We start from the raw sequence: 17,614 nt of genomic DNA on the forward strand, positions 1-17,614 counted from the left end.
ATCCACGTGGTATTTCAGTGTTTCAGCTAGCTATAGCAAGTTAGAGCTACAAGAGCGATGAAGACTATTATGCAGAAGTGAAAATATGCTATCTTTTCATTGAAAGCTGTTTTTGTATCCACTTATCGAACGCTCAATACATACGACAGCATGTCAGCTCAAATACTCTCATCACCGTTCTTAAACCTAAACACAATCAATACAATCTTATCTTCACCTGCACCTATACCGATAGAACAAAAAATTCAATTATTAGAAGCTAAAATTCATTTGCTGACTTCATCTTTACCTACAATTGGCAAATCATCTGGGAATACCAAATCATGCGAAAAACAGAATGGACCAAATAAGAGAGATGGCGCTTTGATCGCAATTAATCAGAGACGCTGGGATCTAGGTCAAACATACCTTTCAAAGAAAATACCAGATTACATAAAAGCTGAAATGGAATTTGGAATTATAGACAAAGATTGTAAATTGCTCATCAAACGGCTGGAAAGGTCTCTAGGTTTACCTGATGACGGGGGCAACATACCGAATGAGTTGAATAATACGACTGTTCAAAATAGTATAAAGAATATCAAACTGCTTAGAATAGCTGCCCTTAGAGGTATGATAGAAGTCGATTTAGGTTTAGGGAGAGAAGCAAGGGTTGAAAGGTGGAGGAAAACAATCAGTGACATACAAGGATGAAATGGAATCTAGTCGAGATAGAAAAAATGCACAACGAACATGAAGACGACATTAAATGATGTAAATAGATGACGGTATGTAATAATGAATCTGGTATCGCGTTCGCGGTGGTCCCTCTTTATCGATCAATAATTCTCTCAAGCCCCTATCTCCCGTCTATCTTGCCTATGCTTCTCTTTCTGCCTGATAGTATCCTTTGTCACTTTCCATCCAATTTCTCGTTTAAAGCCTGTCCGCTTTATTGACCTAATTGCCTATACACCATCCAAGCAGCGACATTTTTGGCAGCTTGAACATTCGGTCTAATAGCTTCTCCTGACCTATGATTTATAGCGTAATCAGCTGACTGCACGATAATGAGTGTGTCTGAGCATTCAGCTGACATAACTTACCATTCTTTACCATCTAAATCCATAACTCTACAAACAATTTTCCATCTTTGACCATTTTGTGAAACTTTTTCATAAATTGGTCTATTACCTGCACCTTTTATCCATGGATGTTGTGATAAAGCTTGAACCATACCTAAAGATTTACGATCTTCATCTTTCCAATGATCAGGTGTGATTAATTTAGGTATTTCAATAGGTAAATCTGATAAAATTTTAGTTTGTTCTTCTAATAATAATGTATAGATCCATTCACAATATGGTGTTAATAATGGAGTTAACCAGGATATCAAATAATCATATGCTTGACCTTTAGTCCGACTTCTTTGTGGTACGGTAAAAGTATGTGAATAAGTAGGAGGTGGAAGTAGCGCTATTGATTGGGTTGTAGTCACTTCATCTTCCAAATCGTTATCATCTCCGTTTAAATGTATCTTCGATACTGATCTAGATAGTCTCAGTTGATCGTTTAAACTTATATCTGCTGACGAAGTTGTTTCGCTTTTGTTAATTGTGTCATTATCTTCAACTAGCTCAATCACTTTAGGGGTGCCAGGGGTCTTCGCCTTGATAGTATCAATTGTTGAAGTGAACATCATGCTAATCATACTTTCTAGATCTGCTATATGGGAAATTGGTTCCTTGTTTGGTAATTTATCTGTAGTAGTCGATGTTATTTTGGTAGGCTGTAAAATAGGTTGAAGACCTTTTGGTATCTTCCCTTCTGTTACGATTTCGGTAGTGTCATCTTCTTCGCTGGAAATATCTGTTTCACTATCGGGTTGATCGTCGATGATTTCCGCAACTTCATTATGCGATTTACCAAGTGAGTTTACTGCTACATTTTCCTTGAAGGATATTTCACCTTCGCCATCAATTGATATATAACCACCTTCACCATGTTGTAAAAAGCTATAAAAAATTCCAGCTATCCAAGCTTCCAAGACGGACGCTTGAATCTTTTCAGATGATCTTACATGTTCAACCGATGAGAAATCGGCTTTAATAATTGAAGGGATATTGTAAAGAACCGAAATTTGCGCTAAAGTTTGATTCGAAAATAGGTGATCGCGAATAATCTATTAAGATAAAGGAAGAGTTGTCAGAGAAATTTTTGTCAATAGTATGATCAGCATAAATACAAATCATGGGATGAATTGCCGGATTTCAACTGTCAATAAAGAAGAGATCCTTTTTTTCTTTTTTCTACCAATTACATCACCATAAGAAGAATATGGCTGAAAAGGTAGAAATCGTGATTGGACATAAAAGATCAAATGAAAAGTATTGGAAGAATAGGTTCAATCAACTTACAGCTGCTCCACCTTGTCTTAACCATGGATAAAGATCTTGAATGATACCAGTTGCGATTGATTCTATTTACAACATAAAGCATTATACTTTTATTAGCTGCACTTCAAGTTCGAGAAGTAGAAGGGGAGTTGCATGCAACGGAAGGAAGGGAAACTGAAGGTGGATAATCGCTAACAAAGCTGAGAATGAGGCTACAGTAGAGACACAAAACTTACCTAATAAACCATCACCGACATGTTCTAACCTTTCATAATCATTTGCCTTTTCGTGTTCCTCGGTAGGTTTTGCTAAAGCCATTACACTTCTTCTTGTTAATTGTTTAATTGAGACATGTGTAATTACTTGTTCGAATAATTCTTTATCTTTTATATAAGGCAAAGGTGGTTGTGGTAATTTAAATCTAGGTAATGGAGGTAAAATGAATGAAAATAATGGATTGTTCTCGGAATTGTATCTCATGGTTGATGATATTAAGTTAATAAGTTAACGATAAGGTATGTAAAAGAAGAAGAGGAAAAGATTATTATAACGTTTTACTCGTATTTAAGTGTACAGTATCAGAAGAAATAAATTAAGAAGGAAGATATGTTTTCGTCGTGATCTAAGATAGATACGATAAAATGTATATAACTAGGAAGATATCTCGTTCTGATAAGAAAAATACAAGAAACAGTCAATTGTTAGGTGAACTCAAACAGTTTAAATGAGGAAAGCTTGAAGGAAAGAGAAGGAAAGGTAAGATAAACCAAGCCAAAACAGGTTCAATATCCTTTTACAAGTATATCTGAGCGGCTCTGCTGCCCAGCTACTGATTAGCATTCGCACAGACCCTCCCGAAAAGCTGAGGACGTTTTCTGTGCCATACCAGTCTGCTGGTACTGTCAGAAAGAGATGATTTTGATGCATAAAGTGTCACTAGGAGAAATACAAGAAACGAGATATATCTCAACACAACGTACTGTATGTACCACAGGTCAGTCAAAATTGTTCTTCTATTCTAATCCTCCTCATTCACTCGATATACGAATTTGCTCAGAATTGATCAGTCATCTTCATCGATAATACCCATAGCCAAACACATTTTCCATCCTGCCACATTGGCTGCCGCTTGTTTGGTCATGCGTGTTGCTTCAGATGACCTAACAATGAGAATGAACGGTTATCAAGTCATTGAGAAACGATCAGCTTTCGTCGGTTACATAGCAGAACAACAGCTGACTTACCATTGTTTCCCATTTTTATCAATTACCTGACATTCAACTTTCCATGGCGAGAGGATATAATTACCTTCAATCCTTGCATCAGAGTATTTAGGCAAATATTCATTTCCTAAATAAGCATGTAAAGTTTGTTTACCTCCTTTTGATTTTGAATCTTCTACTTTCCACTCTGGAGGTTCGACAAATCTCTTTAGTATCTTTCTGCTTTCAGGTTGTAAAGAGATCAATCTTAATTCTTCTTTTTCCAATTCTTGGACGGCAAAATGTATGATAGGTTGAAATATTTCTGAGAGCCAGTCGAACAATTGACTGAACGCTTCACCTCTGTTCCTGCTTAGCTTTAGTCTTGATGCTGATTTGTTATTACCGCTTCCGACATTGGAAGGAATTGTCGGGTTGACGGTAGCCTTCAGTATTCCTTTGAGAGGTGAAGGAGCTCGTTGTGGTAGTGCAGTTTTGATTTTTGAAGCTTGTATCCTCGTCCCATGTTCCTCTTTCTCAAATGATAATGCTTTGAATGGATTCGAAAGATTACCGACACGATTATGGATTCCACGTGAATTATTGTTTTCGCAATTTGAATCTTTATAAGCTTCGAAATCGGAAAAGGCATCGTTATCTTGACAATCATATTCCTCATCTTGATATGTTTTATCTGAACTGCTAATACCTGCCTCGCCTGGAAACCTGCAGGAAAGTAAAAAGGGCTCATTCCATGAGGTGTGCTTCTCCTTGTTCTCTGTTGACCTATTGATTATATCATCATATTGGAGATCGAGTAAAGAGTAATAAACAGCCGCTATATATGCTTCGAAGATGGAGGCTTGAGTTCTTTGACTGTTTTTCAGGGTATGTTCAACGTCTGGACGCGATCGGATGTGACGGTGAAGGCCATATTGTTGGGAGATCTGAGATAATGTCACATTGGAAACGATGAGCCTTCTCAGTGTCTGGGTTAATGGTAAATGTCAGCACGTCGGCATGCAAAGGATAGGAAGGGGAGAATCATGATGCGCAAGTGATGTAGGGGTGACCGCGGGGATTTTTGCAGCAGAGACACTTACGGATGCGATTCCTTGTCGAAAATTGGGATACAGTTCATGAGCGAGAGTCACCGCGATAGTCTCCAATAAAGCGTCGCCTACGTGTTCTTCTTTGATCCATAAGCGCGAATTCACCTTTCGATGCGTTAGTCACGACAATAAACTCACCCAGTTTTTCGTAATCGACTCCACCTTGGTTATCAAGTAACAGTACCGACATATGATAATTTCTAGGTATTTCATTACAGCTAACATGCGTAAAGACCATTTCTTTCAGTTTTGGATTGGTGACAGGAGGTAAAGGCGGTAATCTTAAAAAAGGTATGGGAGGAAGGACGAAGGTATCGAGAGGATGATATCCAAAAGCTGTTCCGGTTGAGGAAGACATTTACGGAGGTATATTCTTGATACTGCAAGATGGTCAAGATTCAAGCTAGTCGGTGGGAAAAGGACGGTTGATAGGAGGCGAATAAATATGAAGGGCGTAGGAATGAAACAAGTTAGAGGGAAAGAGAAAGAAGAAAGTGACAAATCCGTCAGCTCGAGACGGATAACAAAGCGATGGAGTAGCGGCGTACTCGATTCTTTTGACAAGCTCAAGTAATATGCACAGACCCCTTGATCATCAAATATTGATATTATTAATTACCTGAATTCAATTGAGTGCTAAAGCCGCTATGATTACCTCTTACTGTACTATTCCATTTCGGTTTTTCGTTGGCCGATTCTGGCTTGGTCACAATAATCAAGATATATACATCAGGTGTCACAGGTAGAATCAGTACAGATATCAGTAATATAAATATCAGTAGATCGAGGAATATCAGTTTATATACAATAATCATGAGTTCCGCGTCTTCCCTTTTTTGGCCTACTCATCATCCTCTTCGATCAGTCCCACTGCAACGCATACTTTCCATGCTGCCAAGTTACTAGCTGCTTGTTTTGTCATTCGTATCGCTTCAGCGGTCCTGAAAGTTGTTGATGATGTCAGCTTCATACATACAGTTCAAAGGAATACCGTAGCAAGATCAGCTTACCATGTTTTACCACTCTTATCTATAGCTGTACATACAACTTTCCAGGGCGCAGTCGCAGGATTACCTGCCATTCGACTTGTAATGTAAGTGGGCATGTTTGGGTCTCTGAAATACTCGTGAAGAGCCGTTTTGCCACCTTGAGCTTTGATATCTTCCTTTTTCCATTCTTCCGGAATCTCATATTGGGATTTCGCTTTACCAGTAGGGGAATTCTTGATTCGCTTGGCTTCCACTTTCAACTCTTCAACTACGAAGTAAGCTACTGGTTCTAGCACCTGACTTAGCCAATCGAACAGGTAGTTATATGCATCACCACGGGTCTTCAAATGTTCGACCTCGTCTTTCGACGCCGAGTTTTCTGAGGAATTATCCAAATGCACTGAGGTATCTTGTTTGATTTCAGAAAGCTCTTCATCCATCAACCGGAACATAAGGTCAATACAATATATATCAGCATCGTCGTCAGAACTATTTCTGTTCAACGGTTCAGTATTTCCGTTTATTTCCTCAATAATACCATGTTCCATTTTGCGTTTTTTGGGATTTTGTGGAAGATCACTTTGATCGTCTTCTCGGTTTACGGAGGAAATGGAGGAAGAGGGAGATGAGTTATCGGAGCTGTAGTTCTGTTGCTTCATATCTTGGTTTTTTGTAATGCTAGGAATCTGATCGCCAAGGTATGAATAATAGGCTGCGGCTATGTAGGCTTCGAATACCGATGCTTGGACCTTCTCGTTCCGTCTTAACGTATGTCGCATCGAAGGTTCGCACTTGATTTGTTGAGGAAGACCATACTGTTGAGAGATCTGTGCGAGGATGGCATTGGAGACCAAGTGACTTCGCATTACCTGGCCGAGGAAGCGATCAATCGATAAGCCATTGGGAGTGACCATCTGTTTTAGAAGGCTTACTTACTGTCGCACTACCTTGTCTAAAATTGGGGAATAGCTCATGAGCTAATGTGACAGCTACAGCTTCTGATGAAATGGCAATTTTCAGCTCTCATTTTCACTCTACAGACAGCTCACTTACCAAGTAAAGCATCACCAACATGCTCAAGCTTTTCGTAGTCAAAAACAGGTTGATTTTCCGTAGCAAATAGGGAGTTACTTTGACTTCTGAAAGCGCCAGTCAGACTCGAATGAGTAAAAGCCATATCTTTGAGGTAAGAATCAGTAATAGGAGGGATAGGAGGAAGATCAAGTTTAGGTATAGGAGGAAGTACAACAACTTGTGAGAAGTGTTCGTCTTTCTGAGTAGAAGGGTACATCGTGAATGAAACGAGTTAGTATAGTCAAGTATAGTCAAGAAAACAAGGTCAAGATATGTAGAAGGGAGAGAAGTGAAGTCAAGATTTGGAAGATATAGAATAAAGTTCTTATGAATTCAATTTTATGGAGATCAGTGAAAGTAAAGAAAGAGAAGAGAAGTGAGCTCTCAACAAGTTGGTTCTTCTCTTCTTCTTCGCGAGTTGTCGACTCTAGGTTACAATTTTGAATAGCAAACGCTTGGACCAGCAAGAAGCTAAAGTAAACAGTGATTTCGGATATCTCCGCTATCGCTTATCCGCTGAATATAAATGATGATGTGGCAATCTTTGTGATCCCTAGTATAAGTAGTATGGTGAGGTGGAGATTGCCGAATTAGTGAATATATGGGTGGCGTCATGTCAATCAACCGGTCCAAGCAATAATAATCCTCTCCTCTTTTATTTTTGAGATTTTTGTAAAAATATTAAGCTCACGCGATACAGATTTTATACCGTCAAGGTCTCCAATTCCAATAAAGATATCATCATCGATATCATCAGCTTTTTTACCTCTTATCCTCATGAGATCAGTCAGAGAGGGGCTATCAGTATAACTGAAAGATCTTGATTGGAAGTTGAGTGGAACGGTATGCCCCTCTCATCATTTTCTTTTGGTTCTTCATTGCATATGACGAAAAATAATAATAATACAACAACCCCATTGAAAAATCGATCATCTTCAAATTTAACCAAATCCAATAACAGTATGGCAATTCCAACTAATATAATGATCTCAAATGATCCATCAAATTCAGCTGGACCATCTTCATCAAGATCAGCTTCTTTAGCAGGTAGAAAGAGACCAAGAGAATTTATAGAGAATGGAGGAGGAGGAGGTGAAAATGGTAAAAATCGTACACCATCTAGAAGAACAAAAAGTACAGGTGATGCAAGAGATTCAAATTCTAGAAACAATAATAGTAATAGTCAATCATCCAAAGATAGAGAAGCATTTCAAAGAGGATTAATATCAGTTTTTGTACCTAAAGCATTACAAGAATCAAAACAAGGAAATCTATCACATTATAATGATTTATTATCACATTTTTTACCTACACCTACATCACCTATACCTTCATTACCACCTTTATTACCTTTGCTAAAAGCTATTTCAGCTCATGTTTCTTTACTTTCACCTGAAATTCATTCTCCTTTAGTCACTGCTATTATAAATTTACCTTGGGCAACAGGTGATGAAAAATTTGTGAAAGCTTTTATAGGTTGGGCTGCTGTTTTAGTTTCAGCTCAACCAGGTTGGGCAAAGGAAGTTGTAGGAATGGCAGTCAAAGGTCTTACTTGGCGTAAGTCATTCTCGGATGATTATATGTCCTGTATCAAGTATCATGTACTAATGACTTGATCTGCCCTTTCAGAACCACCTTTCATATCTCCAAACACTGCACCAATCTCAAGAAGAATCTTTCACGCTAGACACCATTTACTCCTTTCTCACCTTATATCATTGGTACCAACTTTACCAAATGTTCTACAACCACTTCTTATACGGAATTTTCCGCACAAAAGAGAAGAAACAATAGCTCAGACAACTTGGATAAGGAATTGTTGTGAATTGATAGGGTATTGTCCGGAATTAGGTGGTAGAATGTGGGGAGAAATAGTCGACAGAATGTTGAGAATCGATGTGAGTATCTTTCAAACCTCTTCTTCACACACCAGGGGGATCAATGACTCATACTCGTTTCGTCATAGGTTGAAATCACAAATAGTATAGAAGACGACGACGATGAAGATTCAGATGCAGAATCAGATGACGAAGGAGATTTACCCATTAACAATTACGCTCAATTCAATACAAATACAATTGATCCACTTGATCTGCTGATATCGCAACAGTTACCTCGACCAAGGACATCATCACCTTCACCTGATATTGGATTTGATGATGATGCATCAGATGGAGATCCTGATCCTGATGAATTATCTTCTGATGATGGGGACGATTCAGATGATGAAGAAGATAGTAAGAATAAAGCAAAATTAGATGAATTAAAAGCAAAGAAAAAAGCAAATGTTAAATCAATGAGAGAAAAATTAGATGGAATGTTAGTTTATTTCTTTGATCATTTAGAAGAATATATGGGTGCAAAATCAAGTCATTTACCTGCAATCGAAATGGCTGCTCAAAATATTCAAAATAACATTTCAGGAAATTCAACACCAACTTCAGAATATCCTCCTACATTGCAATTACAATTACAATTAAATTCAAATTCAATCATCTCATCAATACATAAAAAACAGAAATCTCCCATAACTCCAGCACAATCATTATCATATTTTCAAACTTTATTGAATTTATTTTCAAGACAAATTTTACCTACTTCTTCAACACAACATATACCATTTTTGTTATTTTTAACATCATCTTTTTCACCTTCACATACAGATTTATTTTTAGGTTTATTAGTTTCACAAGCTTTATATGGACAATCTACTTCAAACCATTCAACAAATAATACACAATTATTATCAATGAATCAAAGAATTTCAGCAACAGTTTATATTGGTTCAATAGTTTGTAGAGCAAGATTCGTTAATGATGATCAAGCGAAAACAGTTTTAACTTATTTATTAGCTTATATAGATGGTAAATTACATCAATCAAGAATTAATGGTAATAAAGGAATAGATGAATTACCTTTATTTTATTCAGTTTGTCAATCTGTAATGTTAATTTTTTGTTTTAGATGGAGAGCTTTTACAAATTCTGCTATTGCTTCATCGAATCAACAAAACGAAGATATAATGGTTGGTGATTTAGAATTAGAAGATATGGATGATGATGATAATGATAATAATGATAATGAAAATGGAAATGATAATAAATGGATTAGTGATTTAGATATTTTACAAAGAGCTATAACAAGTGAATTAAATCCTTTACTTGTGAGTTTTGTTTGTTTTTGTCCGTATAGCAATCAGTAACGCTGATTATAATCTATCATAGGGATGTAATCCAACAATCGTATCAACATTTGCAAAAGTATCACATCAAACGAATTTCTTATATTGTTTTTCGATTATTGAAGCAAATCAACAATCTTCACATCCACCACCAACTAGATCATTATCAAATCAAAATTTGAAAAACAATAATACTATTGTTCAACAACCATCATCTGAACAATCAAAATTAAAAACAATAACAAGAACAAATTCTTCAATTATTGGATCTCAAACTTTACCTAGACAAGCAAGACAAACTAATATTGAATCTGGTTTAGATTCTTATTTCCCATTTGATCCTTATGATTTACCAAAATCAAAGAAATTTATTGAAAGATTATATAGAACTTGGTCAGAAGTTTCAATTAAGAATGGAAATGACAATGATTCAGATTCAGATTCAGATGATTCATCTGATTCAGAAGCAGAGGAAGGTGTAGAAAATGGAGATGGGGATGGAGATGATGATAGTATTGGATCAAGTTTAGAAGATCATATGAAAATACATAAATCTTTACCATTAAATATTAAAGTCGGTTCATATGGTGAACATAGAAGAAATAAATTATTAGATCATAATTCACATAATAATAATAATAGAGATAATGGTTTAAGTTCAAGTTTAGAAGGTATGAGTATAAGTCCTAATAATTTTGGTGTAGGAGTTTTGGGTAATTGAATCTGAACCTCGATTCGGACATTCATGCTTTATACCGTTTCGCGTATAACATTTCCGAGGTAATCAATAATACCAAACAAGGCATTTGGAATTATTTTTTTTCTCATATTTAGTCAAGTTAGTTGTTTGCTTAGGTTATTAGTCATTTGTATCTGATAATACACTTATATATACATTGCATTAAATCATAACATGATGGTGGTTTTTTGTTGTACACATGCAAAGTTGTTTGCTTCTATTACTCTATCCATATGCAGAAAGATTCGTTAATTTCGTTAAATTGACATACGTCTGATACCAAAGTGCAAACAAATATTAGCAATTTGAACCCATTCACGAGACATTTAGATACACTCACCTTAATCTGTTACCTCTTTGAACAGCTTTTGATCCTTTGGAAGCATCTACCAAACCATTAGGTAATTTACCTTCATCTTTCCATTTCTTTAACGTTTCTCTACCTGCTTTTAAACCTATATTCAAAACTTCGGAGAATCGCTTGAATCCACCTAAAGTGTCGAATTGCTAAACGAGAGTCAATAGTGAAGCTTCACTCAGCCAAGATTGCACAATGAGGACACTAATTGGATAAATGGGATGTAAAACTCACTTGTACAGGCATAGCAACGTATAAACAACCTGGGGCGTTTTTGACATCTTCAAGTGTTTTCACACTTGATACGCTGTGACGACAGGTAGACAGATAGTTGAGTCAGAATCCACTAATAGAGCTAAGCGTAATTGCGACTTACTAAGTCAATCTCGATGAAACTTCAGTCATCGATAATACTTTCCTCTCATAGAATGGATTGAATCTAATTTTAAATAGATCATTATTCAACTTCTGTTTCTATGTGTAAGAAATTTATGCTTGACTCACCTATTGAGGAAGATCCACCATCCTGATACAGAATCACCATAGTTCCTTGGACTTGTATCATCTATACTGCCCACATCTACCACTATCACATCTCGTATACCGTTAGAACGTAAGGGTTCAATAGGGGTATTATCCATATATCCACCATCAACAAGCACTAGGTAGGTCGCAAAATTAGCATCGATAGCTCCACATGGAAACGTATACGGAAAATTGTGCGTGGAATAGCGGAAAATAGATGATTGAAATGCTTTTCAGCGCGTACTTACAGTTTCCATTGTCCGATAAGGGGGGCAATAAACCCGCCAACGTCATTGATGCTCGCACGTAACGCCTGCAGGAGATCAAATCAGCTGTCAATCAAAAACAATATCCATCTTAATTCAGCTGTACTAACCAAGCGTAACCTGTTCTGTGTATCTCCATCTTGGAATGGGTGATATTTGTCGAATTAGCGAAAAATGGGATCCACATATCTATAATCTCATAATTAGCTTACCAAAATACTGTTTAGAAGTTAGAGAGAACAAAGCTTACCTTCTATATGCGTATTGTAGAATGCCTTGTCTACGATGGTAATCAGCTAAATTCTCGTCTTCTTTTGTTATAGCTAACACTTACATATACCTCGATCTGTCAAATGACTCGGTCAGCTTATTCTGCATCCTTCACAAGTTCATAAGGATCGGACTCACTGAACTCATGACCCGTAGTATAAGCTACGAAAGGATAAGTCACATCACTTAGAATTCTTAACATTGAACCCATTCTGCCTGCAAATTGCTTTGTTCTTCCTGTAGTCTCTAGCAAATCAGTTCCCTTTGCATATAGACCACCAACAAAACTCCCTATTGAACATCCACCGATAGCATCTATGGGTATACCAAATTCTTCTAATGCTTGTAACATTCCAATATGTGAAATACCTCTTGCACCACCACCACCTAAAACCAAACCAATTTGTTTCCCACAAATCCTTCTTGATATTCTAGCAAAATCATTCATATGTGCGGCTCTACGAGGCCTAGTAAATGGTCTTAATCCTCTGTATTTCCTTATACGTGTTTCCACTCGCTCTCTTAGATGTTTGAATGCCGCTATAGCTGCTGGGTCATGTATTGTAGGTGAAACTTTATGTGGCGTTACTACACCAGGTAATTCTACATGATAATGTGCATGTGCCCACGGTCGATTCTACCAGTCTAATCAGCTTCTATGTCACGGCCATTTGTCACAGACCACTCACAACAAGCCAAGGACGAGTAGATCCAGGAGCGACGGCTCGGTCATCGTGTAACAATATAAGCTCTTTCCTAGCGGTGGTCTTTGTGGCCAGAAGTAATTTTTCTGTTAAGAGATCTATCAGTTTTGTCATTGTAAGCGTTATGGCATGAATAACTGACCATACTCTCCCAGGGCCGGATCATCTCCCATCGTCAATACCAGCACTAAATCCGCCTGTCCATTCATCATCAGCTGTGTTTCACATACACCGGTATATCATTACTCACCTGCCGTATGCAAGTAAGTGTCCATTGACTTGACGGTGGCGAGTCAGCCACATACAAAACGGAACGATAGTGTTGCTAAGCAGGATATTAGCCTCCGTTACATGTTACACGGGAAGGAATTTCCTTACCTCTTGATCAGCGAGCCAACCGGCAACTTTGAGTTTTCTGCAGACGTACTCAGATTAGCATTGCTGTTCCGAGCTGGGTACTTTTGCAGCTAGACTAACCCTATTCGTGAGAAAGCGTGTCTGCCCAAATGACGCATTACTGTCCCTTGATCAAGGTAAGATGTAGATGCACCTAGTTCCTCTAAAGACGTCTTTAGTTTTCCCGCAAAGTGAGCAACGGGTACATTCCGGTTTGACCCAAGTATACAAACGGTTTCTGTGAAGCATTCTTCTATCAGCTGACTAATTCATCGATGTATTGAGATTTTTAGCTGACTTACTCAAATTGACATCAGTCGCAGGGACAGCCAAAGGTGAATGACCAATCGTCATTTGATCACCCATAGCCTTTCTTACTCGTCCAGCTATCAATCGCATGAACTGAACAGTAGTTGCTGGATGTTTAACACTGATAGCATCGAACAAAGCAGCCGGTATTCGTACCAACTCGGAATCTCGAATAGCATTAACTGTATCTGATCGGTTAACCGCTGTGATCACATCTAATTCACCGATAGAGTCGTTTTGACCATATTCTCGAAGCACCTGCATGGATCCGTCTTTGTCGTGAAACGATCGCAGACGACCATCTAGGAAGTAAAGAGTCAGTTTGAGGTGTCTCAGGAAAACGTATACTACAACTCACTGATGACAATGTAAAAGTCCGAAGATTTGTCTCCTTTTTCGTACTATATATTTGTCAGCCAAAGCTTTTGCGATGGTACCACAATCGCTTACCAATACCTATGGGGACGTGTCAGTAAGCCTTTTCTCACATCAAGCACGATCGTTAATGGCTCACCTGTCCGGCTCCAAGCTGCTGCCAATCCAGCCCAGCATCGATATGTAAAACTGGAATTGCGTGGTAAGCTAGCTGCCTAGCTTGTCAGCCTACCATAGCTTACCTAAAGGCGAAAGGAGAGATAACAATCGTTTGGCGAGAGTGAGTAGAACAATAGGTCTTCTCTCGATGATCTTCTCCAATGTATGGTGGGGTAAAAACCCAACAAAACAGTCTGTCTTAGCGCTATGCAAAACCCTACTATTAGCTAGTCGTCATGAAGTGGTAAACAGCTGACTTACGTGATATTAACATAAGAGTCGGAACTGCATAATGAAGACAGATAACCAGCTATTCCACCGGGCTATGTTTAAGGGAGATTTCATCAACTTCGTGAGTCAAAACGTGGAGCGAGACTTACCTTTACAGTATAAAGAGCTTCTTCGTGGTCTCCTGTACCGAAAGGAGATGTATAACCGTTATTGTGACTTGTATCCAAACCTAAAGCAGCCCCGAATGGCCTTCCACTAACATTTGCAAAAGTTGCTGGGGGTGGACTAGCGCTACTTGGGTTTACCGAAGGTGATGAACGAGGTGTTTCGACTCCACTTTGATGTACAGGTAACGATGTCTATAATGAAAAGGATATCAGCAATAGTGTATACGAAACGATCGCATACAACAATCACTTACTTCTAGGAAACCATCAATCACATAGTACATTCCAGGACTTCTTTCACCTTCCTTAACTAACACACTGCCTTTCTTGAAAAACAGTATTTCCACATTTCCTTCTAAATCTTTCAATACTTTCTTGTCACCAGCTGTAGAACCAAAATGAGATTGTGACTCATGTAAACTTGCTGAAACACTACTTGCTTCATCGTCTACTACTGATGATCCTACTTTAGCTTTCAATGCAGCTTCTCTCAGCATTCCTCCTATAACACCTTCATGTGTCGAAGCAGCCATCATATCAAGAACATTTCCAAAAGGTGATTTGACACCTGATCCTGGCGCTCCTCTACCATTGTTAGGTGGGAACATTGGTGAGTTTGGTGTAGATAAAGCTGAAACAGAAGGAGCCATTGAAGTATTTTTACCTATTGAATCTATACTATTTTCAGTAGGTTGAGCTAATCCAATTGATCTTGCAATACTCATTAAAACAGCTTCTTTCAAATCAAACGAATCTTCTTGTGGTGTTCCATGATCACCTGATAAAGAAGGTGATACTGATACTCCATTATGATGCGCTAAATCATTCTGTGAGCCAGAAAATCTTCCTAACCATGTATCCATTCTAGGTAATCCAGGAGTCTGAACCCCAGGTCTATAGTATGCTCCTCCCTTTTCATCAGGTACATTACGTTGAGCCATAGCTAGATCACCTGCAGCAACTTGTTTCCTGAAAGCTGATGTTCTTCGAATAAATTCACTTCCGTATCGTGTAGCTGAATCAGGACTAAAAACAGCGGTTGTGGGAGGTTCTTCAGTCTGGTCGTTGATAGGTGTCTTCTCGACAGGCGATTCAACGTTGACATCGCTATCTATCTTACTGAGAGCCTGTAATCCTTTGGTGACGAAAGATCCACCTTTGGCTGCGGGTGTAGAGGGCACTTGCCTTGGAGTAGTAGACGGAAGTGAAGGAGCTTTTACTGTCGGACTAGATGGAACAAAATTGAAGTAGTCTTTACTGGACACTCTGCCGCTAGGCGAAGATCCAATTGAGGAGAAGTTCTTGTGGTTCTTATCATTAGCTTGTGTTTCAGGTTGAAAACGATTTCGAAGAGCTTGCATACCACCGCCAGTATAGAAGGATCTCGGTAAAGGATGAGATACAAGGGAATTGAGCGATGATTCTGATCGAAGAATTTCCTTTGTAAGGCCCAAATATTTGTGAGCTAGAAGGGTATATCAGCTTGGTCATTCTGGTCAAACGCAGCAGGAAACTGACCAGTCATGAAAGTTACTCTGCTAAATCTCTCCAATACAACTTGAACAACAGTTCCACTTGCTTTAGGGAACTTTCTAGTCAATTTTCTAAAAGCGGAGGCGGGAATGACGGCCAGGGTAGTATCGACAGTAGCTCTGGCAATAGTCCCTTTTAATGCAGCAGCGCCAGGATCCTGACCTTTGGGTGACCCTTTCAAAGGTTTGTCTGAATCATGCAAGGATTGCGTCCCGGAAGGGGAGGTTCTAGGTTGGGGGCGTATTTGAGGAGAAGGATGTAAGGAGCTCGATTGGGATCTACCTCCAACGGGGGAAGGGGACACTGTAGCTGGCATTGAATGAGATGATTGGGGTTCCTCTTCGGGATTTTTGACTGCTTCACTATCTGCTGTACCTAAAGAGGATGATCTTGGTCGCCGAGGTCGAGTTTGGTCTGTTGGAGTGATACCTTCTGGACTAGTAGCTCGTTTGCTGAGAATTTCATGATCCAGTTGACTCACATCTGAATTCGCTCTTGATCTATTTTTGATCATACCTTCCGGTAACAAGGTAAATTCTCTGGTCATAGTTTCATCCGCAAGTACTTCTTCATCATCTGCTTCTTCATTTGGTGGTGTCCAAGAAAGTTTGATATCTTCGGTGAATAAAGATAAGATGGAAAAGAGGGATGAAAGTGTACCTCCGGTAGAAACTTCATTAAGAAGATGATAACCATTGAAGGAAGATGAATTTTGGTTGAATGGATCAGGAGAAGAAGGAGCTGATTTACTGATCGGTGAATCAGGAGCAAACTGAAAAGATGTTTGTTGATCATGTCAGCTCAGATAATGGAATAATGGGCTATTTTAGGGAAAACTTCAAACTTACAACCTGAACTTTACCTTCAACTACACACCAGAAATCACCATTCCCTATATCTAATGTATCACCAGCAGCTAAACGTCTAGTTTGTAAATGTCTACTTAATTCATGGAAAACAGGTTTTTCCAAATAACCAAAAATTCTAATTGCTGATAAGAAATCATCTAGATAGTTATGAAATGATCCTGATCTATTTCTCTTATCACTTGCTATTATACCTTGTGTATCCAGAGGTAATAGCTCATTAGCTAATGAAGGTGGTGAAGGTGGTGGTAATGCAGGTTCCTTTAATTTTGTATATCTCGTTAAATATCGATATCTAACTAGAAAGAATATTCCCAATAGAATTCCTGCAAATAATGCTAAGAAATGTGGAAATCCTAATGATATAGTTAAACTATAATGTAGAATTCTGACTATAGCACTGTATGAGATTCTTCTATCAGTTTTGTTTCTATTGGTGCTGTGCTCTTCAATGTATGTGACTTACCTTGGAAGTCCTATAGTCAAAACTCCAACAACATTCCTGATTCCTTGAAGAACGTAAAGGATAGCATAAATGACAGCTACCGCAAGAGCAACAAGCGGATTGCCATTGGTTTCCGGTGGCGGGGGCACCTTTGACATTTTGCCTTACCTGCCTTGATTCTTTGCTCGTTTTTCACGATAGTAGTAGTATACCAATAGATAATAAGTACGGTAACAGTGATATGGAAAAAACGTTCAATCAACTTTACTTCAGCATTCATATACGCGACAACGGTTCTTACGAGAGTGATGTTCATGAAATCCTCAACCACGTGGAAA

At 38.4% G+C, this 17,614-nt stretch overlaps 6 protein-coding genes across 6 annotated transcripts; 2 read left to right on the forward strand and 4 right to left on the reverse strand.

Moving 5' to 3' along the window:
* Nucleotides 1-150: 150 nt before the first annotated feature.
* Nucleotides 151-693, forward strand: L201_003432 (uncharacterized protein; the record flags this gene model as incomplete). The annotated part of the gene is made up of 1 exon (XM_066219187.1): nt 151-693. One exon carries the CDS (start codon nt 151-153, stop codon nt 691-693), a length of 543 nt encoding a protein of 180 aa, XP_066075284.1.
* Nucleotides 694-931: 238 nt separating this feature from the next.
* On the reverse strand, nt 932-2,855 carry L201_003433 (uncharacterized protein; the record flags this gene model as incomplete). The annotated part of the gene is made up of 4 exons (XM_066219188.1): nt 932-1,013; nt 1,086-2,161; nt 2,397-2,458; nt 2,612-2,855. 4 exons carry the CDS (start codon nt 2,853-2,855, stop codon nt 932-934), a joined length of 1,464 nt encoding a protein of 487 aa, XP_066075285.1.
* A 583-nt stretch (nt 2,856-3,438) lies between these two features.
* Nucleotides 3,439-5,047, reverse strand: L201_003434 (uncharacterized protein; the record flags this gene model as incomplete). The annotated part of the gene is made up of 4 exons (XM_066219189.1): nt 3,439-3,535; nt 3,620-4,566; nt 4,681-4,766; nt 4,828-5,047. The coding sequence occupies 4 exons, from the start codon at nt 5,045-5,047 to the stop codon at nt 3,439-3,441; spliced, it is 1,350 nt and encodes a 449-aa protein (XP_066075286.1).
* Nucleotides 5,048-5,530: 483 nt separating this feature from the next.
* On the reverse strand, nt 5,531-6,969 carry L201_003435 (uncharacterized protein; the record flags this gene model as incomplete). The annotated part of the gene is made up of 4 exons (XM_066219190.1): nt 5,531-5,630; nt 5,700-6,547; nt 6,615-6,676; nt 6,732-6,969. 4 exons carry the CDS (start codon nt 6,967-6,969, stop codon nt 5,531-5,533), a joined length of 1,248 nt encoding a protein of 415 aa, XP_066075287.1.
* A 628-nt stretch (nt 6,970-7,597) lies between these two features.
* L201_003436 (uncharacterized protein) lies at nt 7,598-10,654 on the forward strand (the record flags this gene model as incomplete). Its single annotated transcript, XM_066219191.1, has 4 exons — nt 7,598-8,309; nt 8,382-8,650; nt 8,719-9,915; nt 9,977-10,654. The coding sequence occupies 4 exons, from the start codon at nt 7,598-7,600 to the stop codon at nt 10,652-10,654; spliced, it is 2,856 nt and encodes a 951-aa protein (XP_066075288.1).
* Nucleotides 10,655-11,008: 354 nt separating this feature from the next.
* On the reverse strand, nt 11,009-17,434 carry L201_003437 (lysophospholipase NTE1; the record flags this gene model as incomplete). The annotated part of the gene is made up of 25 exons (XM_066219192.1): nt 11,009-11,179; nt 11,265-11,337; nt 11,407-11,469; nt 11,535-11,691; nt 11,804-11,868; nt 11,932-12,010; nt 12,072-12,101; nt 12,156-12,167; nt 12,230-12,728; nt 12,781-12,881; nt 12,938-12,992; nt 13,046-13,120; nt 13,174-13,210; nt 13,273-13,429; nt 13,494-13,802; nt 13,859-13,901; nt 13,951-13,956; nt 14,015-14,064; nt 14,118-14,239; nt 14,296-14,357; nt 14,415-14,624; nt 14,687-15,897; nt 15,951-16,737; nt 16,814-17,231; nt 17,298-17,434. 25 exons carry the CDS (start codon nt 17,432-17,434, stop codon nt 11,009-11,011), a joined length of 4,929 nt encoding a protein of 1,642 aa, XP_066075289.1.
* Between the last annotated feature and the right edge of the window lie 180 nt (nt 17,435-17,614).

This window comes from Kwoniella dendrophila, chromosome 4 (assembly GCF_036810415.1).
Source record: "Kwoniella dendrophila CBS 6074 chromosome 4, complete sequence".
Lineage (NCBI taxonomy): Eukaryota > Fungi > Basidiomycota > Tremellomycetes > Tremellales > Cryptococcaceae > Kwoniella > Kwoniella dendrophila.